This window comes from Drosophila bipectinata, chromosome 2L, assembly GCF_030179905.1.
Source record: "Drosophila bipectinata strain 14024-0381.07 chromosome 2L, DbipHiC1v2, whole genome shotgun sequence".
Taxonomy (NCBI): domain Eukaryota; kingdom Metazoa; phylum Arthropoda; class Insecta; order Diptera; family Drosophilidae; genus Drosophila; species Drosophila bipectinata.
In genome coordinates this window covers 8690447-8716954 of record NC_091736.1, presented here as the reverse complement: position 1 = coordinate 8716954, position 26508 = coordinate 8690447, and the positions used below count along the sequence as shown (strand labels likewise).

At 38.2% G+C, this 26508-nt stretch overlaps 1 protein-coding gene and 1 non-coding gene across 6 annotated transcripts in view; both read right to left on the bottom strand.

The window, feature by feature from the left end:
* LOC108133335 (semaphorin-1A) overlaps positions 1–26508 on the bottom strand; it is a 125352-nt gene that overhangs the window by 97771 nt on the left and 1073 nt on the right. For all 5 annotated transcript variants that reach the window (XR_011441932.1, XR_011441931.1, XM_070276875.1 and 2 more), the window contains exons 2-3: positions 25598–26394; positions 6418–7004 (exon numbers count right to left, since the gene is read on the bottom strand). Coding sequence is in view for 3 of the 5 variants with exons in the window: in XM_070276875.1 (XP_070132976.1) it covers positions 6418–6733 (316 nt within the window). In the remaining 2 variants the exon portion in view is untranslated. The remainder of the gene's footprint in view (positions 1–6417; positions 7005–25597; positions 26395–26508) is intronic.
* Positions 729–801, bottom strand: TRNAF-GAA (transfer RNA phenylalanine (anticodon GAA)). The gene has a single exon. It is a non-coding gene; the product is annotated as a tRNA-Phe (tRNA).

The window sequence follows — 26508 nt, the reverse complement described above, 5'->3', positions numbered from 1 at the left end:
TTTCCTGTTAATTAAATTAATTAGAGCAACGCGAACCGAGAATGGCTTGCACATCTGCATACATACATCTATAAAAACGAAGGGAACCCGAGCTTAACTTTTTTAATTGCATTCAATGTAGCTGCCAACTAAAGCGACAAGGATGAGCGAGGTCCTGATGACGTCGCCAACTTGACTGAATGACGCAGAACGCCGGCAACTGCCTTGGCGGCGGTTGGCTGGTAGTTGGGCGCATTCTTTTGCCATCATTTAATGACATTTTCATCAGGACCCACCAGTCCTGTACCAGAGGCGGCCCACCAGTCCTTAACCCCCTCATTATCATTATAATTGTCATGCTGATTTCTGTGCTCCCTCCCCGCCGACTGGGCCACAACATTATCTGCATTCGTTTGGGAACAAAGTTTTGGCAAAAGTTCTCTCCTATTGTGATTTTTTTTTTTTGTTGCCAGGGACGAGATTGTTGTCAGTCGGAATTCGTCAGGACCTCCATCCTTAATCCTCGGCTCGGCGCAACTACATTTTTTAATGAGCAGAGGGTAATGGAGTGTCCCGATAAAGACGTTGGGCGGGAATGTTGAAAGTTTTCCCAATGAAATGACATACGAAAGGTCTTTTCAAGACAATTGATGACTTAATTTAATTAAATTAAATGACACTTCAAGGTTGAATTTAAAAAACAAGTTCGAAAAAATAAAATAAAAATAAATAAAAAATATTTTATTGATTGCCGAAACCCGGGATTGAACCGGGGACCTTTAGATCTTCAGTCTAACGCTCTCCCAACTGAGCTATTTCGGCACTTGAATAGCCAGCGGCAAAAGCTCTTTACAGCCCAAAGAGTCACTGATAAGGGCGATACGGAATTATAATTCCAAACAGTATGTAGACAGAAACTTGAAATAAATATTAAAATTTTAAATGCTTAGTGTTTGTTGCTAAGCATGTTTAAGATAAGAAGAGCAAGCTTTGTCGAAAATACTATGTTTTATGCTTTTGACTTTTTATTTTTTGTCTAAGATTTTCACTTTTAATCATTAAGCTTTACTACAGCCCAGCTTTGACAATTAATTTTTAATTTTCAGTGAAACTTCATGGTGTCACGAAAAGAAGTTTTGAGGAAAGTTGCTTTGCTTTTTCCTCCCACTATTCCCGAAGGTTTCCATTACATTTGGTCGGTGGCCCCCTCCCTTCCATCGTCAAGTGTAGAATTATTAAACTTTTAATCAATTTATCAATATTAACTTTTTGTGAAACTTTTCCAGTGCACGCAACAAATTTTTTTTTCCACCTCAACCCATGCCAGAAACTGACTTCGACTCTTACTCTGACTCTGACTCTCGGGCTGGAGGATAGAACTCTTTAACTTTTTCATTAGAGCTGTGAGCGGTCAAAAGCGGGATTCGCTTCAATTTTTAGTCGTTACGCCATTTCAATTACTGGCCAGGCGCCAGGACGAGACCAGGACGAGGCAGGAGCAAGGACCAAGTAGCCAGGACCAGGACCAGGACGATCAGTGACAAATTTATAGAGACAAAAAGCTAGGACCAGCCAGGACAAAGGGAATAAGTAAAATGTGTAAAAACGGTGGGGAGAATGGCGACGACAACGTCGGGTCGGTCGGGCATCGAGCTCATTTGTCCACAGACCCAGTGGGGGATTGATGGAGAGGGTTGGCTGGGAGGAGGACGAGGGGGATGGTGGTAATGCTGCTGCACTTGTCGTATTACTAATTTCCCTGGTGACCAAGACCAAGCCATTGAACCCTTCATATAAATGCACTCCAAGAAAATATAACAATTTAAACTGATTTTAGTCTAAATAGTACTAGATGATCTAAAGATTTTTAATCTTTAATCTTATGAATAATTTTAATTTCTATAAGTACTTCCCTTTTTTCTTTCTGTGTATTGGCAAGCTTAACCGTTAAACGTTCAATCGTTCAACAGCAACTTGCAGCATCAACAGAATTGCAATGGCAACTTTTTGATTAACGCCATTATGAGGTGATTGTTCAGTTGAGGCCCCGTCGAGCAAGGATACCAAGGATACCATACAGGTTAAGGCCCGTTTCAGGGAGGCTGGAGCAACTGCATCCTGGAGCGACAAGAGCCTGCCGCTACCAAATTGCACTCATGTGTGTAATTTATTTTCTCGGCATGAAAAACTTCCTAACCGGAAAATGAGGCACTCAATTAAGAAAACGTTTAATCCATGAAATGTTCCAATTGCACATACATACATACACTCGCAAACCCCACAGCCAGATAATATATACATATATAGAAGAACTGCAACATGGAGAGGCTGGACACGAACTCTCATCGGGTGGCAAGGGCTATGGGCGAGGATGGTACGAGATTGCCCAGTGGGGGCTGTAAAATTGCTGTCTATATAATTGATTGGGTGTGCCTTTCGGATTTGCTTTTCTTTTTTTCTTCTCTCTCCTTTTTTTTTGAAGCACAACCCAGTGATTTGTAATTCCCATTTCAAATTACATGGCCGAAATGGGCTCGATTTAAATGTAAGCTTAGATAAACGAGGGAAACAGTTGGCATTTATTTGAATCTTTAAAGTCTTTAAAACAGAATGCATTTTATGTAATGCAAATGATGTAATTCTTTATCAAAATATGTACAAAAACACTCGATTTCCTCCTCCATTAGCTATGAATTTTATGAATTCTACTCACATATTTTGGAAATCTATATACAGATACGGCGGCGACAAGCCAGATTATCAATTCATAATATTATTAAACAGACTTATAAATGGAAAGCAAGTGAATTCAAATATGGACGGACATGCGAAGAGGAAACACAATGACTCCCAAAGTTAGGAGGGCGAATATATTTCGTAGTTGTCGCATTTCCGCCCTTTTCGACAGTCGACCCGACTGCCAAAAATGCAATATGGAAAGGCAGTCTCTGGGGTAGAGCTGAACAAAGGGAGAGTGCATGCATACATATGGGAGGTTTGTGGCACATAGGACGTGTGGAAATTATGCGAGGCGCGTGTCAAGTGGCGCAAAACTGTAAGAAAACTTTTTGCCAAGTCGGTGGTTCCTTTTTCTCGCTCCTTATGCTTAGTTTCCCCAACCACTATTTTTTATTTCATCGTGCCCCACTCAGAGTCTGCAATTACATTGTGAATTAAATTGTAATGAGGCGCATGCGGCGAAATATGAAAATGAGACCGACGTTCCAGAATCGAGTCAAGGAAGGGGGTATGGCGATGGAGACTCTGACTTCGCGTAGAAATGGCAATTAACAGTTATGTTTGCTGTTCCGACACGTTGCAGACAGTTTTAATGGGCGGCCAGCCAAGAAGCGGCGACAGAACTATTTTTGGGGCGACTTGGGTGACTTGGAAGTTCGAACGAAGGCGGGCCCCCTGTCTTGGAAGACAGGAAGTAACTGTCTGAGGTAAGTCTCTTAGTCACAGAAAAAAATCAGTATTTATTAAGAGAGGTTTTTAAAGTTTTAAACCGAAAACTAAGAGATTGAGTACTCCACTTAATACCTCCTTTTTCCTTTTTCATAATTTCCTTAGACAACGCCCAAAAAAACTCTTACATTTTAAGCAAATTTCAAAGAAATCCAATTTACAATGGATTTATTTTGCTTTTTTTTATCACCTCCTATGGCACTACCACAAATTGCTTCTCTGGTAATCACACAATCCTAGCACGTAGCCAGAAATAAGCATAAGAAACATTTCACAGAATGTCCACGAAAAAAAGGGGCGACATTTTCCGAAACTTTGGAGGGGAAAAAAGGTGGAGCAAGTGCAACGCGAAAGTGCCTCAAAGCGATCAGCATTAGCTGCCGCTGCCACTGCCGCTGCCGCCCCTTGCCACCGCTGCCCACTTGATAGACGTAATTTTGCAGCAAATGTTGCGCCCACTTTGGCGTATAAGCTGAAGACGCAGAATGCTGGGAAGAAGAGTGCATTTAAATGACCGTTTTGTCGCAGCTCCTAATGACAACCACTTGCGGCTGTCAACTGCAACCCTGGCCACGCAGGGTTGTAATATTTTATGGTCCAGGAGACGGCAAAGTGAAAGGACTAAAGGGTAAATGGGGTGGCATGTTTTTATATCCTGGCAGAGTGTAACATAAGTTTTTGGGCAAAACTTTTCCATGGTTCCATGCATTATTTTAAAAAATCATTTTAAAGCATATGAAGAAGGTTAGTTTAGGGTATAAAAAGCTCTTTATATATTTTTTATATTTTTTTTTTTCCACTTCCTGACCAACAATGGCATATGAATGCATCCTGGCCCCTTGCTCATTTGGTCGGCACCTCCTTGGGCGCATTCATAATTTCCCCATTAACCTTATTTTCCTGTTATGCACGAGTGCCCCAAACAGCGAAATGGAGAGAACGAAGAAATTGTCACCCGGGAGGGGTGGTGGCCACCCCTTTGAAATAACGCTTTCCGTGTCCTTTTGCCCCCACAACGTTGGTTCCCTGATGGATTTTAAATGAACTTTAACACGTGCAACGTCCCCTGACAGTGGAGGCCAGGCAGCAGGAGCAGCAGCAGAAGTGAGTGAAGGAGACCGGAGCTAAGTAATTGGTTTAGCACAGTGCTGAAGGGGGAGGCAGTGGGGGGCTAGCAGGTTCGTTTCACAGATTATCCTTGAGTTGATTTTACAGCTAAACTAATAATAAAGAAAAATTCATTTCAGTTGGCAACAGCAGTTTTCCAAAAAAACGAAGTAGGAGAGTTCTAATGAGATATTGAGAAGGGAATAATTTAAAGATACTTGAAGCTATTCCAACTTTTATGATAACACTAAAAAAAAAAACGGAAGTAGTACCCTAACTATTTTAAAAAATATGCATCTAAAACCCCATTTCCTGTTGGTAACATCCTGGCACATTCCTTCTACCGAATACGGTGCCACATTCAAATTCATAGGTAAGATTCTGTGAACACATTCGGTTGAATTCCTTCCTGGCAGGACATGCATTCAAGTTACCTTTCACCCGGGACTCCTTGCCGCCAAGATTTGACTTCATATCTTTCGTGTTTCGAGTCCTGGAGTCCCTTTTCCTGGGGAGAATGCAACATAACAACGGAGGAGTGACTGGCTTGTTCCCCATTTAGTGTGTGCCAAATGCACATTTAATAACGTAATTTCTGAAGCGTACAAAAGATATTTTTAGAATTTAGTTCTTCTTCGCCGAACTCCTGCGAACTCCTGCCTCGACTTTTTCTCCATCTGTTGGCAACTTTTTCTGCTTCATCTTGCACAAACAAAAAACGTTGCAGATACATATGCAGCTTACATATACATCACATAAATACAAGTATGTATGTACATAGGTATGCATCAGATACATATGTATCCGGGGCTCTAACCTACGTGAGCCCGATGAAGAAGTCGCCCAACTTTTTGGCACAAAAAAAAGAACACATAAAAATGGGAAAGGAACCAAATTTGCATATGCAACGTAACTCCTGACGACGACGACGACGATCATGATGGTGGCAATGATAATGATGATGATGTCGCACATTGAGGACACACACAGGACACTAGAAATAGCTGCTGGCAACAGCAAGAGAACGGAGATCCAGAGCAGCCCAGCCCAGCCCATCCATCCCATTGCCGCACTCATTCCGGCACAGAAAGCTTCGCCACTTTTATGCAAATAATGTCTTCCAGGAATTTTTGTTATTTATAGTTAAGATAGCAAAACGTGTGGATGTCTGGATATATCTCAAAAGTGTGTGCATTAGTAGCTATGCCCTCCTCGCACCCACTCTGCTCCTCCCCAACAAGTTATTGCTTCATTTCTTGAGCAAACTTCTTCACCTGACAAAAGTGGATACTTCCCAAAGATGGCAAAAAGGTTTTCTGATGAGCTGTGCTGTGCTATGCTGGGCGCAAGTTTTTGGATGTCAAACTTTAACAGAATGTCCCCAACTATCGTCCGGATCTCCCTTGCCCATCCATGGTATGTGATTCTGTCTAGGTCTGGCAGTCAAATTACATTTTGTAGCTCATAAAAACACGTTGTCATTAAAGTTTTTGGCAGTTGACTTCGATTCGTAACCATTGCCGGGCGGGCTGCCATCCAAGCTCTGGATTACTTCCTGGTGACTTTTATCTCTATCTGTTATGGTTCATAATTTAAATTGGCATTTGCCTTTTAATTTGATTCGAATGGATGTCATATAGTCAGATAGCCAAGAACGAGACCCAAGCCAAGTCCTTTGACATTTTACTTTGGACTTTCGTCATTGCGTTAGTCAGCTTTTAAATGTTTAAAAAAAAATTTATTAATACTGTATCTTCAAGGCAATTTCTAAAGGGATTCCCGAGGGATACAAAGGAATTTCTTAACAGTTTTTAAGGTTCTACCCCAGTTTTTAAAGATTATCTTCTAAATTTTACCACTCACCTAATTCAACGTAGAGTTTTGGTCGTATATTCTCCTGCCAGGCACTTTGATTTCCAATCACGAAGACTGTCAGTAGTAGGAAGACTTGCATCCAACCATATCCATAAAATTTACTTAAAATATGTTTCTGTACTGTTGTTTTAACTGTTGTAGTTGACGTTGACGTTGACGCTGCCGTTGCTGTTGCTGTTGCACTTTTCAAATGCATTTTGTGGCTTTTGTTATTATTGTTTCTGAAACTATTGTTATTGTGGCTTGTGATGTTGCAGTTGCTGTTGTGCGTTATTTGGTTTGCTGAGTTATGGAAATTGAACATTTCTATTTTGAATAAATTTACTTTAATACATGATTCTTCGTTTTTTCTATTTATATATATATGCAATGTGAATAATTTATTGTTGCTGATGGTTCGTATGTGGTTCGTATTTCTGTTTATTTGATACCTTCTGGTTGCTACTGTTTACGTAAGTAATTTATTAACTGCCTTTGGATATTTGTTAAATATTCTAATTGATTTTAAATATGGCAAATGTATTGAATTATGCTTTTGTTCAACAACGTTTTATTAATAAGTGGTTGATTCACATCTGTAACGAGAAAGAATAGAAAATGATTCGTTATTTAAATTATTATACTGTGGTATCTATTATTAAATGGTTTGAAATTCCATCTAGAAATAAATTCTTTCACATTTTATTATTCCCTTTCCCAATTATTTAAATATGCCGATTGGTCTAATATATATGCCTTTCATTCCGATTTCGCATTCCCCGATTTTGGCATAAATTTTGTGCTCGATTTAATGTATGTAGGTCTGCCTCATTTCTGGTTCCTTTTGCCGCTTTCAAATCAGCTTATTGTGCAATCGTGTGTGTGCACACACAAACAACACACACCCTCGCACCTGTACAGGTGGGCCTGTGGGGGGCTGCGAAAATGGGGATTTTTTCGCCATGCAGATAAGTTGAGCGACCTTCGCCCACAAACGGGAAATGGAATGTGAGGCAGAAAGGCATAAGAATAGGAAGAACGCAGGAACTGAGCACAAGGCAGGCGAAAAAAAAATAAAACACAAAATTGAAAGGCAGGTGAGAATAAATGAAAGGAGAGAAAGCACACGAGCAAAGTGTGAGCGAAGAGAGAAAAGGTGCCAAGTAGCGTGCACAGTTAATGAGTTTTCCACAATCCCCACTACAACCCACATTTTTCCACCAACGTATGTACACTGGAAAAATAAAAAAAAATACATATATGAATTGTATAGAGCTCTTAAATTCATAGAAATTGAATTGGAACATTTCAGCCACAAAGACAACAGGGCGGATGCGTTATACCCAGTACTCGTAGAGTAAAAGAGGATTTGTACGAATGTTTGTAACATTTTTTGTAAAGTTTTGATTTTAAACTGATCCATTCGTCAATCTATATCTAAAAATTAAAAATTCAGCCAAATTGGTAAATTTTAAGAGGAGTTATTATAAATTTTTTTCCTAAACATGTTTCTAAGCCCTCAAAAGTAGGCAACAAAATTTTATCCGTAGCCTGGTGAAGTGGAAACTACTACTATAGCGGTCTGAAAACCATAAGAAGCTTTTAAAAAACCAACAAATAATTAAAATATTATGCTCTTTCATTTTTTATTCTATTTCCCCTTATTTTTACCAGTGTACTTTGTAGAGAAATTAAAATGTAGCACGAAAATGTACAAATCTAGAACACGAAGGGGTTGACAAGGTGTGAGCTAAAAGGGCGTATAAGGAGAAGGGGGCCAAATGGGGTTATTCGGTGTCATAAATCTGCCACAGGTGAACTTTTGAGGCGAGAGCTTTCCAGGGGGTGGGTGGCAGGATTGCAGCACAATTTGTTTTTCCAAGTCATGTGCATCTGTGTCGGCTTCGTTCTAATTATGAGGCCAACAAAGCGTTGCCAAGCAAATAGAGACTAAATATACAGGTATATACCTTAAAACATAAAAGAAATGACTGCTAATGAAAGGATATATAGTAGAATATATTTTATTAAAAAAAAGCAATAGTTTTAATTTATTTCCAAATAAGACGAAGTCAAGGCTTTAAAAATTCAAAAATTTAAATGTAATTGTTTCATATTTTTGTTTGAAAGACATACATAGGTATTGTATGACAGGTATTTTCAATTGAACTTTTAAAAAACTTGACAAGAGTACTTGCATGAAAAACAATCGTTTGGCAGAACACATTCTACTGTTTACACAAAAAAACTTGCATTATTCAAAAAGTAATTGTCTTTCTCATTTGGTTGAGATTGCAACATTTCACATGTAGAGACCCAAATGTTTAGTAATAATTTAGAGTTAAGCATTCGGAAGCGTTCTCTTCTATTTCGGGCAGTAACCAGCTTACAAACTGCAAACATAAAACATTTTTGGGGAAAGCCATCACAACAGAGACGTTCCCTGGCATTTAAAATTATTTTCCACACTCGTACCGACTCCCCCCCATTCTCCGCCGACTCCGGGGACCCGAGACACAAAAAAGAGGCAACGAAAAATGAGGCACTGCCATGCCTACATGGGGTAGGGGTCTTGCAATTGCATTACCCTGCTGTCGCAGGACACAAAACTGAATTTCCCATTGTGTAAGGACTTAGGGGCCTGGGGTCCGTAAATGGCTACCAAAAATTAAATGCCTCGAATCCCTGCAGACAGCACGAATATGTCAAGTGTATGAGTGAGTGTGTGTATGTGGGTTTTATAACAACAACAACAACAAACAACAACTGAGTCCTGAGAGTGCGTCTGAGCCTGATGCATTGCGCATATTACTCAAAAATAATGCCAGCACAAAGAATAACAACCATAAAGCAGGAACCAAACCAAATAAAATGTGCTTTTTGTTCCACTACGACAGGGATATACTCTTCAAAGTTAAAGGATAATACTCAGTTTAAAATTAACCTCTTTAAATTATGAAAGCCTTTCAATTATCTATTATTTATCAATAGAACTATCGATAGCACTTCAAAACCTGCCTGTAAAAAAGTATCATCATCCATATACCGTTAATCGTCTTAAAATGATACGTGTTAATCCTTAAAAAAATCCCCAACATAAAAATCAAACTCTGATTTCGATAACCCTAGCCATTAGGACCCTTTTGTGGGGTGGGGCCATCACCCACTCACTTAACACTCATCAGGCAGTGCAATTTATTTTTTTGCGGCCGCCATTTTGTTGCAGTTTTCGCAAAATGGCCGCCGCCACAGCCATAACAGTGAGTGCAAAAAATCAGCTCTTAATATACAAATAAATGCCGCAATTCACGTTTTGTTCTCCATTTGGGTTTTTATCGCTTTTCATATCGTTTGTCTGCAACGAAAAATATTTATGTTGCAAATCTTCTGCGGCTCGACGAGTTTTTCTTCATTTTTCGTTGAATGTTTTCGTTATTTTATTTGTATTTTTTTTTTATGCTTTCGGCTTTGGTTTTGTTTTTCGGTTCGTGACTTGTTTGTCTTGTCTGCATATCCTGCAGCGATGTGTTGTTGTTTCGCCTCGCTGTAGTCTCGCTCCTTCTGCGTGTGTTTTTGGGCTGCAGCACCCAAGCCCCACCGAGTTGAGCTTGAGTGTAGCTCCTGGGCTCCTTCATATCCTTGTAAAAATGGGATTTGCTCTTGTTGTCGCGCCACAGTTCTCATTTATTAGCCTTGCTTACGTCTCTGTGTCTGTTTGGAAATATTTTACAATTTTTACCATTCGCTTGTGTATGTGTGCATGTATGTACATGCGTGTTCATGTCCTGGCAGCAAGACAAACAGATTTATTCGTTTAGAAAACTTTGTATCCTTATCTTGGTCCATGTTTCCTCTGGGCTGTGGGTTATGGGCTATGGAGGGAGAGGGTGGTGGCTCTAAAGTAAATAATCATAATGGAATTTTTAAGGCTTATGACAATTTAACATGCTTTGAGGTCCTTATATCTTCATATTCCTTTGCTAAATAATTGCGATTTTCGACCTCAAATAAATTCTATTGCATTTGAATAGGATGGCAAGGATACTCTTATATATTTTATGGATGATTTTTTAAGAAACTAAGAGATCCTTTTGCTCCTTTAAGTCGTGTCTAATTAGCATTATCTTATCTCCAGCCCATCTCATCCGCTAATTTATCTGCTCTGCAGAATCCAAAGCTCATTTGAAGTCGGGAGTTTATTGTCCTGCTGGAAAGCTCTAGCTCGGAGCTTGGTGGGATTTATACCTACTTCTTATGCTATGTCACGTTTTCGGACTTTTTTTTTTTCTTTTGTTGGTTGGCAACCGGCAGGATCCGGCCACGGGGAGGAGCAATTTGCTGTCGGGGCTCTGTGGTTGTTGTGACTTATATTTTAGTAAATACTAGTTAGTTAGTTGGCACTGGAGCTGTTGGTTCTGGAACCTCTGTTTTCTCTCGTAATTATTATTCCGATTCCGGGCACCGTCGCTGCCAGCTGCTGCCCAAGTCCCAACAGAAGCTAATGCTTCCATCTCTGAACGGGGATTGGCATCGGGAGGGGGAAGCCCCCTTCCAAAGTCCAAAAAGCTTTTCTTTACTTTTGCCGCATTCTGTTTGGCCTGGATTAGCATAATGCTATTTATTGTTGTACTTTTCTTGTTGCCAGTTCTCATTGTTGGCTCGCCGGGCTGCTCAGTTAATGTTGCCCGAGCTACTTGAATTTCATTCTTTTGTGGTGACTCAAGTTTTTGCAACTTCCGTCCTTTCAATTTTTGGCAACACACTTTGTGCAGAGCTGCATCTTCCAACTACACCACTCCCAGCTCCCAGTCCCTCCCAGCCCGTAATATGCATTTTCTTTCTATAGTTCCTTGTTTGTTTTCAGCTTGTTATGGATAAGTTTGATGTTGATTCTGTACTCGATTCATTATTAATTTTCCTATTGCAGCTCACACTTTGGAAACATGTAAATTGAGGATTTCTCTGAAGAGTTTTTGGCGAGCCAGAAAGTTTCCTGCTGGTCTACAATATCTACAATATCCTGCAGAAAACCAATTTCCAATTTAATGATAAGCCCATGTCCTTGAACAGCACTTGAGAGTAATACTATATTATAAAGGAATTCGGGTTTATTGTCAGTCAAAAATGCTATGCTCTTTTATTTATTCTTTGGTTGGAAATCAATTCTCATTTCCTCTTCCGTAGTCGAGTCCCCAAAATCAGTAAAAAATTTTTAAACAAATATTTTCCATAAATACTTTTCACATCACGTTTGCCCTCTTCTAACCCCTCCCATCCCAGTGCAATGTTGACAAGCAGTTAGTACGTGTTAGACCTCGGCCAAAGGGCTTTACGCATCCCACACCGAAACGCAGTCAAAAATGTGGCACTTTGATTCCATGATTTATGGCCATCAAGCAGGGTGAAATGCTCTCGTATCCCAGCTCGCAGCTCTTTTGCATTTCATAATCCTCGGAAATTTTGCGTATGCCCAGGGCCGGACTCGAGTTCGAGGTCGACAATTTGACTTGGCCGTTTTTGGGCGATGGTGTTTGCTTTTGTCTTAAGCCAGCTCATAAATAATGAAGCCGAGTTATATAATCCACGAACGCCGTTGGAATTATATTGATAAACACAAGATTTAAGGGATTTACTCAACAGATTCTTAATTTAACCTTTTAAAAACCCTCAACTATTTTACTATTCTTTACAATTCTCCAACAAAGACCCACCCACACCATTTTCTATCCAAAAACGTGACTGAAAAATGATTTCTTCTGCCGAACATTAAACAAAGTTGACACTAACAAAGCGTTGAAGACTTATCCATATAGAGAAACCCAAAAAGAACACAATCAATCAAGAGCCATTTGTATGGTTAGGTCTTCTGAACCTTATCCGGTAAAGCAAGAAACAAACAAAAATGTTGAAAGTCATAAAATATTTATGATTTTCCCCGAACCGAAGAGAGCCACAAGCTCGGATGTTTGTCACAAATTAGTGGGATACTTAACCTGAATCACTGGCAATAGAATGGGCGGTACTTGAAAATTCAAGATGCGTACTTTATGTATTTACGATCTCGACAATCAATTTGGGAGCAGTTGTGGTCATCAATGGGGGGTCATCAATTAAGTGCAATAATATCCGTAAGTCAAACGGAATTATTGATGGCATATGGGGGGTAAAGACCTCCCCACAAATAGATAGGAAAACCAGCCTTGTTAGAGTAACTGAAAAGTAAACATGACACTGTTTATTATGGTGACCGCAAGGACGAAAAATCCGGCCAGGATGATGTACAAAAAGGGTGAGTTAGGGGCATATTGTGTCACATCATAAATGTCACGGACACGTTCTGTGCCTCTCCCTCCACCCGTCGGATTTTTCGGTTTAGTGCAACCATAAATTTTTATTTTCGCTCTTCAAGAGTTCAAACAACAACGGAAGCAACAAACAAATAATAAAAACGAACATGGGCGAAAATGTTGAGCAGGGTCAACGGTACGAATAGCACGCCTGGTGGCGCCTCCACGCCCCACATCCCCCCCATTCAGTTTCCATCTGGGACAAAAACTCATAAATCACTTAATCACATAATTAGAATGTAGAAAAAAAAATTGATTTACGAGATTTTGAATGCGAATTATTGCTGTTGGCGGTGCGAGTTGTCGGGTCGCGTGTTTCAGATTATTTAGTAACTTTCAACCCCACGAAAAATACGGCTCCATCCAGCCCACCATGAGATTGCATAATAGTTGTTGTTCCATTCATTATGTGGAATGCAAATTGGGATCGAGTGGGGTAGCTTGGAACCCGCCCTTGGAAAACCTAAATGCAAATTGATGGATGGCGAGTGCAACGCTCCTACTATTCTTTACAAAAAGGGTGGAAATCCAGAGGGTAAAAGTCAAAGGTGAGACTTCAAGGTGACTTACACATAAGTTATATAAGATATATCTATTTTTTGAATATTCTCTTTAATAGATTTTCACCTTCAAGTGGGATTTTAGTTTTCAAATCGAAAGGGTTCCCACAAGCCAATAAAAAAGGACATCGTTGTGAAGAACGATAACGCCATCGATGATGGGACGTGCTCATATTACCAGAGATATTTCTGATCCTTTCCCAGCTCGGACAAAAAACCCGGGAGAAACCGAACATCAACATGAATTTCCACAACTTTTTTTGGAAAGTCGGTAAGGGGGGGGGGCCTGTCAAAAGTCAAAGTAAGCCGACAGACGGCCAAATAGAAGGCGAGTGGGAAATAAATAAAAACCCAAAAGGTTTGAGGTACGTGACACCACCGATTGCCTCCACTGCACCACTGGAGGAAGAGGAGGGACCACCACCCCCGTGCACAACCCTCTCCCGGGCCAGGCCGAGCCGAGCCGGCAAGCGAGCATCCCTTTAATCTCGTTTGACTCGAGGGCTTAGCAAACAGTTGACATCGATAGAAGTTTTCTTTTTTCATTTTACGCTCTAAAGATCATTTCCAGGGGTTGCTCTCTGCTCTACCCTGCCCTGTCCTGTCCTGCCCTGTCCTGTCCTGCCCCATGCTGCTCTGCTGGCTGACTGTCATAACTGTTTATTGCAACCGGTTAGACCCTTTCCGCTGGCCACTTTGGGTTTTGCTGGCAACTCTTATTCTTGTTTTGTATTTTGTTGCTGTTGTGTATTTTTCATTAAGAATCCTGTTTTTTAAACCCTTACTGGGTTAGGAGTGAAGAGTTTTTCAAAAAATACTTTTTTTTTAAAGGGTTTCTTGGTCTATAATTTGGATAATCTTGGTATATTAGCGGAATTATCCCAGAAAAATGGAATTAGGTATTCGAATCTAGTGCGATGTAGAACCCCACTTTGGGGTTGAGTGGCAACTCTACATTTAGTATTTTATTGCATTTTTGTGAATGTTTTCAGATTTTTAAGCTCTTACTGGGTATGGAGTAAAAAGTATTTAAAGAAACTTTATTTTCCAAGTATTTTTAGTCTATAATTAGTATAACTAAGCAATATTACTATAATTACCAAAAAAAAATTTTAATTAAGAGTTGGAAACTATTGAGATTAGTAAAAAAACGCCAAAAAAAACTAAGTTTCTAAAAAAAGAACATGATTTTTTTTTTCTTTTTTTTTTTGTTTCCTAATTTGTTTTTTTTTGGTTTCTTATCCTTGGGGGGGCGGCCCAATTTCAAGGCGTTTCAAGCACGCACGCACAAACATGCCTCGCCCACATATCCTGCCTCGTTTTCCCCTCTCTCTCTTTCTCTCCTTTCAACGGCATCTCTTTCATTTTGCCTTTCTTCCTCTCTCTCTCACTTTGCCTCTTTCGGTTAACACTGTTTTTTTATTGCATCATAAATTTAATATTTTTATGTAATGTTTGTATAACGGTACATGCTTTTACTACCCTCCTTGTGGCATGCCCCGAACCGCTTCTCCTCAACAGACGGAGCCTGTCCCTATTTGCGTCCAAAACAAAAAGGAAAATTCACAAAACATGCAAGAAACGCGCGCCCTTGGCTTGGCTTGGCTTTTCCCTCCCCAAGTACACCACCCCTCCTGGAAAAATGTTTGCTCCTCGAAAGTGTCGCCAGCGCGTGCCATGGGAATTTTTTTTTCCACAAAATCTGACTGAAAAATACATAGGGAGGGGGGAGTGTGGAGGTGGGTTGTATTTGGAAGAAATTTCTGTTGTCATTTCTTGAATGCTTTGGTTTCTTTTTCGGCGTCTCTTCCAATAGCTCACAAGTCCTGGTCCCTGTCTGGAGTCCAATCAAAGAAGGTGACTTTGATTAGACAGCCAAAAAAAGTAGATTTCAAATATGAGGGATTTCGATTATAAATTAATAAAAAGATAGTCCTCAGTCTTAAAACATTTTAACCTTCAAAAATACCTGTATACCATCTCATACCAATTTATTCCTTCTGTAATTCCAAGAAAAAAACCTAAAAACCTTTATAAAATTAAATTAACGTTGTGGGAATCAAAATTCTTTCAGAAAGAACACAAAAAAAAAAACAAAGAATATTCAATTTAATTTCATTTGGGAACAGCGATACCCATCAGGTTGGGACTAAACTTCAGCGATATTGCAATTTCCCTAATGGCTCACGCAGAACCTTTAAAAAGAAATTACCCATCATATTTACTTAGGATATATGTATGGGATGGGCTAATAAAGAAAAAAAGAAGCAAACGCAGAAAAACCATCACAAAGCCTCGCCTTTTGTCGCACACAGCTTGCATACGAAATTTTGAATTCCCACGGCAAATCCATCCTGACTGACAGAGGGCCTAACACACAGGCCAAGGCAAATGTATCTAACACACTCATCAAACCATCAAAATGAATGAATACCCCATCCAGAAAGCAATGCGAATCGAATCGCAACTGAATCCACCCAATAACCATAGCAAGTACAGTGGTGGTTTCATAAAAGAGAGGCTTGAGATATCGTGGTATTGTAGGGATATTTTTAGAAAAGAATTTTTCAGATGTAATAGTTATGGTAGTGTTCTTTAGATATTATAGTATTGTATAAAGTTCTAGACGAAAATCATATTAAGATTTCATACCATAATATATGTAGAAAATACTACTATAATATATAAATGTCTAGGAAAAATTCTTTAGATATTTTAATATTTTATGTTTTTTATAAACAAATCTTAAGATATTGTAGAATTCTGGGGTATTACTTCTTGATAAATGAATAGCTATGGATATTATAATATTTAAGGGGGTTTTTGCTAAAAGAAATTATTAAATATTATAGTAATTGGGGCTATAGTAGTGTTCCTTAGACATTATAGATTGTAGGAAGTTATGGTAGTCTTCTTTAGAAAAATGTTTCAAGAAAATGTTTATATATTATAGTATTTTATGACGTTTAATATTTCTTAAAAACAAAAACCTTTACATATTATGGAATATATAGTAGATATTAATATATTACAGTATTAAATGGCTGTTTATATTACAAAATCTTGAGATAATCTTAAGTATTATATAGACACCAAAAATTATTTTGCCAAAGGTTCCAAATTTGTGTAGGTTTCGAGAAGTTTTCACATATTTTCTTAGAGATAAGGTTTCTTTGGCATTAAAATTCCTTTTTAAGCAGTCTCCACTGTACCCCAACGCTCCTTGAACTGAACTTGCCGCCATTAGCGTTACACCAACAACCATTTTCAGGGAAATCAATAAATCACGTGGAAAAGGAGAGAATAAAAGCCAGAATCGAATGCCGCCTGCCTAAATGATCGAATGTAATGTCCCTGACAAAAAATGAAGAAAAAAAACCCGAGAAGTGGGAAGGTGCACGAAATCAATTTCAATAAATTCCAACAAACAAAGCCAAAAATTATGTGTTCGTGTATGGGTAGCGAGTGTTATCTCGCGGGTTAAGTATATATGGGATAAAGGGCAAAGGAGAAAGGAGGGGGAGGAGAAAGGAGGCTGACCACCGACAAAAGCCTCTTAGTATGCAAATCGAGACTTTGAGCTACATTAAGTGAGTGAATCATGCTCAGCCCTGGCTGAGTTCTGGCAGCCTCTCAAGATGCTGATAATTTATGCTGTAATAATTAAGCAGCAGCTCGAGACCAAAACCAATTGACAGGCAGCTGGAGGGGTCTAGAGGGGATATCTCAACGGAAATGCGACTGGTGGTCTTCCAACCCAAACACACACATCCCAGGCACCATGCAGAGCTGCAGCAGCGGGAGATAAAGCCTCCGATGGGTGAGTAAGTTGCCAGCAACCACATAATGTCAGCTGGTGACATAACCCAGAGACGGAGATGTTTGGGAATAAAGGGGGAGGATGAGCTAAGCCCATTGGGGTGGCTTTAATTGTAAGGATATACCAATAATAAACACACTCATAGAGATAGTTCCCATCTCTATAGATCCATAGAAGTTCCATCTTAATTTTTGATAAAATAATATAATAAAGTATCTCTAAGATACAATGAGTATTCTTTTTGTATTACTCATGTATCTCAACTGTTGACGACTTTCTTCTTGTCATGTAAATAAAATAAATGAAGAACAACAACGATACTGATACTGGATGCCACTACTAAGTAAGGGAAAGTTCATTTATGTGGCTGGAAAGTTGACTTGATGCACTTAGTTTGTTGCACTTGTAATTGAAATTTAGCAACAAGACGACAACCCACTGGGTAGGGGGGCTGAGGCGGCATTGTCTCTGGGAATTGAATTGAGCTGAGTGACTGCACGAGTGACTCGAGTGTCAGATGCCAGAGCTTTGATTGATGAAGATGAAGACATTTTCCGTTTGGGCGAGGACGCGACGGCACTCCCAATTTGCTCCCCAAGCCCACGCTTCTCCATTCTCCAGTCTCCAGACTGCAGACTGCAGACCAGAGAGTAGAACAACAGCGAACTGCACTTGACCAGCGGTCAGACTGGACCACCGTGGTATGTGCCACTCCCCACTGCCATCCAGCCATCCAGCCAACTTGATTCAAAAGTTGTCAACGTTGTTTTCACCCACCTACTGATGGTAGTGCCTCGAATGTGCCTCGAATGTGGCCAATAATACGTGCACATTGGTCTGAAGTGATGAAGATTGTGCTTTTAATAGTCTGGAAGAGGGTGTTATAATTTTGGGAAAAAAATGCAAGACAATGAAGAAAATATCTTCGAGTATTTTCGAGTCTTCATCAAAGACCGTTTAAGTTAATAAAGATAGGCAACAGTGAAGGAAACATCTCTGATTCTTCGTCGATATAAGACAGTCAGCATGTCCTTTCCTTATATTCCTTAATTTAGTATTCTTGTTTTAATTAAAATGTTATCTCAAATTTAAAATAATTTCCGAAACTTGATTTAATCCCACCCACAATATTGTTTCACTGTAAAATTTAGGCTGTCAGCAACCTTGCAACCCACAACCCGCGACATCCACGACCTCCACTATCCACGAGTGGCAACAACAAACTGTCGCACAGCAGTCCACATTGAGGAAGATGCCATTACGGTGGCCGGCTCATTACCAGAGACCGACCCCAAGAAGTCCGGCCGCAGTTCAAATGAATTTAATTGAAATTTCAAACTTGTCAAGCGGCCACCACTGCCATCTCTCTCTCAGGCATCTGGCAACTACTGGGCTTTTCCCGTCCAAGACAACGGAAAATGCACTTGCGAGGGGGGGTGTTGGAAGGGGTGAGAGGGGTTCTGGGCGGTAAAATTGTAAAGCCGCTTCCCCAACCGGGGCAGTCAAGTGCTGCGAAATGTGAAAAAGTAAATAAGTTTTCGCCGCCGTTGCACTTTTAATGTTTTCCTCAGCAACATCTGGCCAGGACTTCTACTGTCCAACAAGGACTCTACCTATCCCCACCACTCCACTCGGTCCCGACCGACCCCTTTAAAGCAAAAGTGTCATCCAGTGTACGTAACTTTTTAAAAGAAAAGTTTCCCATTTTCTGAGACTTGTCGTCTTTTCCTTCGGCTTTTTTTCAACTTCAGTTTCTTTTTTTTTTGCTTTTCACCCACACCTTGCCACAGTCTTTGCCCCCATTTGTTGCTTTTGTTGTAAGTAGCTAGCCAAAAATAATTTTTTTTAGGTGACTTTGTTTGAGTTATTTAATCTTTTTTTCGGGAGAAGTAGGAAAGAATTTATGGGGAATCATAAAAAGTACAAGCCTATTATATCAATATTGTTTAAAGCGGAGGATATCATAAAAAAAGGATACATGGGAAAATAAACTACAACAAGTAGGGAGGGTATGGTAGAGTTTCTAAAATATAAGATACCCAGTACTTTTACTCTTCTACTCTAAGGAGTTTCTTTTTATTTTCGCTAGTCTTTTCTTTTACTTCAAGGTTTTCTTTCTTTTTATAAAGGTTGCTTTTTATTTAAATAATCTTAAAAAATGAAAAGATTATTAAAATACTATTTTGTTGCAGTCTTTTCGGTGCTTTGGAACAAGCTACTAATTCAAGTCGTTAGAAAACCAGAATAAGAAGCCTATAACTTCTCTTAAAATAGACCGATGTGGCTGAAATTTTTTTTCTAGATAAAAAATAGTCTTTGGATTAGATGGGCATCAAAAATATATCCAGTTTTTGGAAGCGGAAGAGAACTTGACTAAAATTTAAATAGATATACATAGCTGTATGGGTACTATAGGAGTCTATTTATGTTAAACATACTATGTATGCTTCTTGTAGTATGAATATACTTCCTTTAAAAGGTCGTAGATGCTCCTTCATCTTAAATTCACAGTAGCACCCTACAAAAAACGGATAAATCTTACATTTAAATAAAAGTCCCTCCTAAAACCCAATCAAATATTAAAGATAAAGACATAAAATTTCCAAAAAAACAAAAAACTTTAAAATTCCCACCGATTGAGTGACTTATTGATCAATTGATGGGAAAATGTGAGCAACCTGACACATGTGTTGAATTGGCAAATTGGCAAAGAACAATTTATTGTTATTAGATTTTCCCAAAGCAACATTCGGTGGCCCCTAATGGTTCGTACATTGGCCAAACATGTGTCACATGCACTGCCACAGCTACTTTCAAGCCACACACACTGTGAAACCGAGGCAAGGAGTGGGCCAGGCCAACATCTGGAAGCATTTAAGTGTTAATTTTATAACTTTTGCTCAAACAAATTGTGCCTCCATTAGATGAGCCAAGAAGGCAAACTACCACAAGCCGGTGCAGGATGCTGGCTCTGAAAGGATCTGGAAAGGTCTGGTTGCTGCCACCCACCCAGCATACCAGCGCAACGAGAATTTACATTTTCAATTTAAATTTGAATTTCAATTTTAATTGAGATGAAATAGACGAAATGAAGCAGAACTCAGGGCCCACCTCCCCCTCATATTTTATTTATGCACACCAATATCCTCCTTCTTGGCGCTTTGGCTCTTCACATCCTTAACCCAATTATGCTCAAATTACTAAGCGCAACGGACGTTCATGGGTTAAATGCGGTGGCGTTGCCCCAGGCCAACTGCCACAAAAAAAAATTCCCTTCAACAATTCGACTGAAAAAAAAGAAAAAACTTCAATTTGCAGCTGTCGCAACTTTCAGCGTTGAGTGCACTTTACCCACAAGGAAGGAATTCAAACCCAAATGTCCTGCTCGAGGGTTGTTCCTTCATTCGCCATGCAAATGCTCGTATGCATTACCAGAATTTATTATTTTTTTAGGGGTTAGATCCTTAGAGCCCTGGATGGGCTTGTTGCTAATGATGCTTGTGCCAAATGGAAGAGAATCCATTAAGGATCTTGAGAACAAGTCTTCAGCATTGCACATTTAGCAGTTCAGTTGATTTTCAAGATAAACACTAAAAATCCTCGAATTTTTTCATTATTCACATCCTTTGTTTATAATATCAATAAAATGGTGGTAAAAAATCGCGCACTAAAAATAATAATCAATCTACAAAATAAATCCCATGAAAATGGCATGCAAATAACCATATATACCATACATATAAATACATTTTTATACATATATATGTATATTCGCCTATAAGTAAATAAATGAATGCGGGGAAAAATGGCAAACATTGAATTTTTAATTGCTGGAAATTTGTGTTCTTTGGTTTTTATGGTTTTAACGCCAATTTCTCTGGTTGTCTGGGTGTCTGCCTGTATCCTGTCTGTATTTGTATGTGTTTATTATGGATGTGTGAGGACTTGTGGATTTTATATATATATATATACATATATGTATTATTTGTTTTAGCATTTTATTGTGCATACAGTTTGGCGAATACTTTTCATCACTACCACTTACTATGTGGATTATTACCTGTTTTTATTAAAATTCCAATTTTTATTACAACTTTTGTAATTAAAGTAATTTTTATGGGAATTTTTGATTAAGCTCATATCATGGATAAAGTTATAAAGAATATAGTAACTATTCTTCTGGTTTTTTAATAAATATTTGCAGATTCTATTAGTTTCATAAACAGTGTGGTACAGAGTTCGAAAAGCGCATAAACTTTTTAATTAATTTTCCTTAATTAGCACCTATATCTTTGCCCAAAAATATTATAATTAAATAAAAATTAAATGCTTTCCATTAGAGACTATAATAAAACATATTTTAATTTCCACTTTATGTGAATTTTACTGTGACTATAATATCTATTTGGGGAATTCTAATACTTTTCACCCCAACTCCCTCATCTCTGTAATTTGTCAATTTAATTTGGTTTTGTTTGTTATTGAGTTTAATTAGCAATTCAATGGATATAAATATTTTAAGCATCCCAGTACGACTTTGGTTCTGATTTATCTGAAAACATTGTAACCTTTTTACTCATTTACATGTCTGATTGCCTAAATATTCTTTTATTTTATTTATTTATTACTTAATAACATTAAATTGTAATTGTATTGTGAAATGATGAACTTTTCCAACATAAAATGCGGTTAAACAAGTATAGTTTCTCCATAAAACATGATGGCTGTTTGTAGGATTATGGAAACCCATCCATGAAAAAGGTGGCTGAGCTGCTGCTGCTGCTGCTTTTGTTGTTTACTCTCTTGTGCAATTAACTTTTCACAATTCAGCCAGTAGAGTAGGAGAATGGGGTATTAGGGCAGTACTGTAAAGCAGTTTAACGAAAAACCTTTAATTATAATTTAATTAATATTTTAATTACACAGTCAAGGGTTTTATTACGCCGGCGATTTCAGATTAAGTGGACATTTTAATTGCGATTTTATTGTCTTGTTGAACAATCTGCGAAGCAAATTTGAAAATCATCAAAAAACGTTTTGAATAAAGGCCCGTAAACATATTGTTTTTTTGTTGGAAATTAAAAAAATTACCATCAAAAATGATGTGTTGAATGAAGTTAATCAAGGATACAAAAAAAGCACAAAAATAGTATGATTTCAAATGCCCGAAAAAATTATGGCTAAAAGGGAAATTTTTATTCAATTTTATGTTTTTTTTTTGTTGTCTTTAATTAAGCGGAATCCATTTGTCCCTGCCATTCCCCCCACTCTTGGATAAAAAATCTATACGAGGTGTGGCATAGAAAGCAGCTCGACTGGAGCGTCAATGATAGCGTCATTAAATCAATCATTTTTGGTCAGTCGGCCACTTGGCGACTTAATTTGGTCAACACGCCAGGCCACGAATATTTCATTTATTTTTTTTTTACCTCTAAGAACCTATTTGTTGTTTTTTCTTATCCCTCTTATTTATTGTTTGTTTTGGGTTTTTGTTTACAAAAAATTCCTCATCTATTTTCTTTTTATTTTTACCAAGTTGACAGCGAAAAATGATTATAATCAAATAAATTGTTTTGCCAGTAGACTGGAATTCTTTGGCAGATTTAATTAATATTTGTATCGATCGAATAACCATTTAATGTTGGTATACATTTTTACTTGAAAAAGAAAAAGAAACTCTATTAAAGCTATATATGGGTTTATTATTTGATATCTTTTCTTTTTTATGCTTTTTCCTGAAAAATGTCGGAAATCCAAGTTCAATAAAGACTAGAAACTATAACTAACAGCAGCCTGGAAAAACAACATCTGTAGTAGAAAAAAAAAGATTTAATTTAGACCGTAAAATAATTCATGAATTTATTGAAATTTATTGGCACAAGCTATGGGGGATTGTTGTTTGGTTTAGAAGCAAAAAAAAAAATGTTAGTAAAGGCATCTCTTGGAAGCAATGTTTTATTTTTTTCCCCCGTCTGGATGAGATGAAATCGTAGAAATTGAATGGAATTGGCTTAGGGTGGGGATAAATGGCAACGATATGCGTATCAATGAATGGATGTACAGAAAAAAAATAAAGAAAAATATCAAGAGACAACAACAAAGGGCCAGCAATCGCAGGCCAGTTATACAAATAGGGAACATGGCCAGAAAAAAAAAGGCCAGACAACTGCTACCAAAAGAGCCAACAAAGAACCAGTTGGATTTACCAAGAGCCAAGATTCTTGCATTCTAAGATAAATTTCTAGAAGCTATTTCAAGCCAAACTTAAAGAAAAAATATAAAATATTAAAATATTTCTTAGCTCTTTTAAAAAACATCTCTTATTTTAAGAAGAGTGTATTTTTTAGTGGAAAAATGTAGCTAAATCGATCTGTTAGTGATAACTTGGAGCACAACTTTGGATTTTCTTTAGGATGGAGCAGGGGCTATAGGGATTTTCGCCTCCTACTGAGCTCTCAGCACCCGCACACATTCTCAACTGAATTGTAACTTTTCCTTCCGAGTTGATTTTATTGTTGCTGTTGTGCATTTGTTTGGCTCTTTCCTACTGCGATATATGTGTATCTTGAACGCGTTTCCTTGTATCTACTTAAGACAGCTTAAATATTTGTGTAACCTAATACAAAACATACGGGCTTCTTTGGATATACTTAGATACATTGCTTAGATACTGGGCTGGAGGATTGCTAGAAGTCTGGACTGTGGAGTCCAGCTTAGCCGCAGACAGCTCCACCACCATAGTATCCACTTTTGGGGAGACAATCGCCATTTGAAAATATTATGGACGATTAGAAAATTGGTCCTCAAACCATCAAAGACCAAAAAACACCACTTCCCATTTGCATAAATCAGAAATTAAATTACCATAAGAGCTCCAAATAAAAATCAATGATACGCGCGGCAAAGGGAGATTTGATAAAGAAGAAATAAAATTCGAAATAACAAAGACAGTGTATAATCTCTAGTGAGATTAAAGTATGACTCTACCAGTGGGGCGGGGGCTTAGGCGATTAAGCCCTTCAGAAAACGAAGAACCAACATGTTTTCTGATTGAAAATGAATCAGGGGATACAGAAGAGATTACAACTGTGAAATCGGTTAACTAATGATTGAAGAAATATATTTTAGAATTTGAGACACGAGTGTTAAGAGGGCGCCAACGAAAGAGGGTTCAGAGAAAGGTATAGGGTCTTGACTAATGATACTAAAGCCAAAGAAAGGAAACACATTTCTATAAAAAAAATAATACCTCATTAATTTTATTTAATTAAAACATGCTATGTTTAAAAAAATACATAGTTTAGATAATGGTTAGATTGGTTTCCACTGTAGTTCGCAGCCTAAGTGGTCGTCTTCCCTCCTTTGTTTCTGCCGACTGCTTAATCATCCACTGAGGCTCCACTGTGCGGGTATCTATCAGCATGTTTTGTTTACATTTCAAATGGAAATTGCTCTGTTTTGTATCTGTATCTGTATCTGTATCTGTAGCCTGTGCCTGAGCCTCAGACTGAGCTGAGCTATCTCCTGCTGTGTACTTTGGCATTTGAGTGTGTGTACCCCTGCCCTGGCAGGAAAATGCATTTCTACCATTTTCGGTTCGTCCTAATGAGTCTAGGCTAGCGCCCTAGACCCATTCCTCTGCCCACATGGGCAGTCGTGTGTGGACGGACGTAGGCAAATATCGGAACTACTACTTCTGGGCCTAGGATTGCTCCTGGAAAGGACAAAACGTGCACTAAATATAGATGGCCTGGCTTAAGCCGAAGGAATGGTGAGGAGCTCACATTTTGAATTCCAATATCCGTCTGGATTCTGGGGTTCTGTTGCTCATTTTCCGGCAAATTAACGTTTGCAGTTCCCGGCCTTAATCCCAACATGCATTTATTTACCATCGAATATTATATTTTGTGTGTTTTCGTATTTCAACAGGAAAGTGTCATTATTCTTAGTGTGCTCTTGAGCTAATCAAATAATTTCCAATTATGAGTTTGGTTGGGGATTGTGGGGAAACTGCAACATCTTCTATAAGAAACTAGAGAGGGCTTCTATAGTTACTGCTATTATTTTGTATAATTATTTTATTAGGGTCTTATAGTTCTTATAGAAGTCATTACTATGCCAATATGTATATAGTTACAGTTTCATATATAGGGCTTTATAAACTTATAGAAGTATAAGAACTACAAGAAATATACTTCTATAAGAACCATAGAACTAAAATACATACTTTTAGTTAAAGACTACTTTAAATTAAAATAAGTAGAACACCTAATAATAGAATGATATTAGTATTATTCCACAAAAAACGTCAAATTCTTGAAAAAAAGTTAAAAATACTTTTAATTTTCATAGTAAAAACCACTATTTACTATTTTTATAATAAAACAAGTTCTTAAAATATATCTTATATATGTAAGTTCTTAAAACAAAAACTAAACTATGTATATAACCCTTAAATATACCTTTTAAATGTCCATTTCCTTGGATCCTGCTGTTGAATCCTCTCGCAGCATTACGTGTCCTAGAGATTGACCTTCGCACTGTGTAGATAAGAAAAGTCTGCCAAACAGGACTCTGATTCCTTGGAAGTGCCTTTGACGTTGATTGATTGTTGTTTTTGTTTTTGTTTTTGTTTTTGTTTTCGTTATGATATCGATTGCGTTATCGATTAACTGACACAGATCACAATACAAGCACAGAAACTGAAGAGTATCAGTATCAGTAACGGATTTTGGAATAGATTTTTGGGTGGCGTTTGGATTGGAGCGATTGTAGCGATTGGAGCCGATTTGTATCTTTTTGATTTTGGATCTCACGGATCGCTTGTCGTACTTAAACAAATTATAGACACTTACACGAGACAACACCGAAGAACACAAATTCTTTATATTTATGTTTGGGCGCTGGAGATGGTGGCCAGCGGACGCAGCAGATGCATAATAAGATAACAGCAACAACAACAACGATGATGACGACGACAAATATTGTACATATGTACAGAGTGAGAGAGATAGCGAGAGAGAGAGATAGACACAAGCACGGACACACACAGAGACACTCGATTACGGGCGCGATTACGACGTGGGGGCGTGGGGGCTGGGTGTAGAATTAACGCGACAGCGACGGCGACGGCGACGGCGATTAATAAAATCAGTTAATGGATCCTTGTATCCGATAAGTAGGCTATATACGATATTTTTCTTTGCTTTTCTTTCAAAACATCTTTCTTGTTCTCTTCACTTTGTTTTTTCTTCAATCACTGTGGGATAAATGGAATAAAAAACCTAATTAGAATATTCTATCAAGGCTTTCAAAAGTTTAGGCCGAACTTTTAAGAAAATTTTCCGAAATTTGACTTTTTTTTTCACTCATT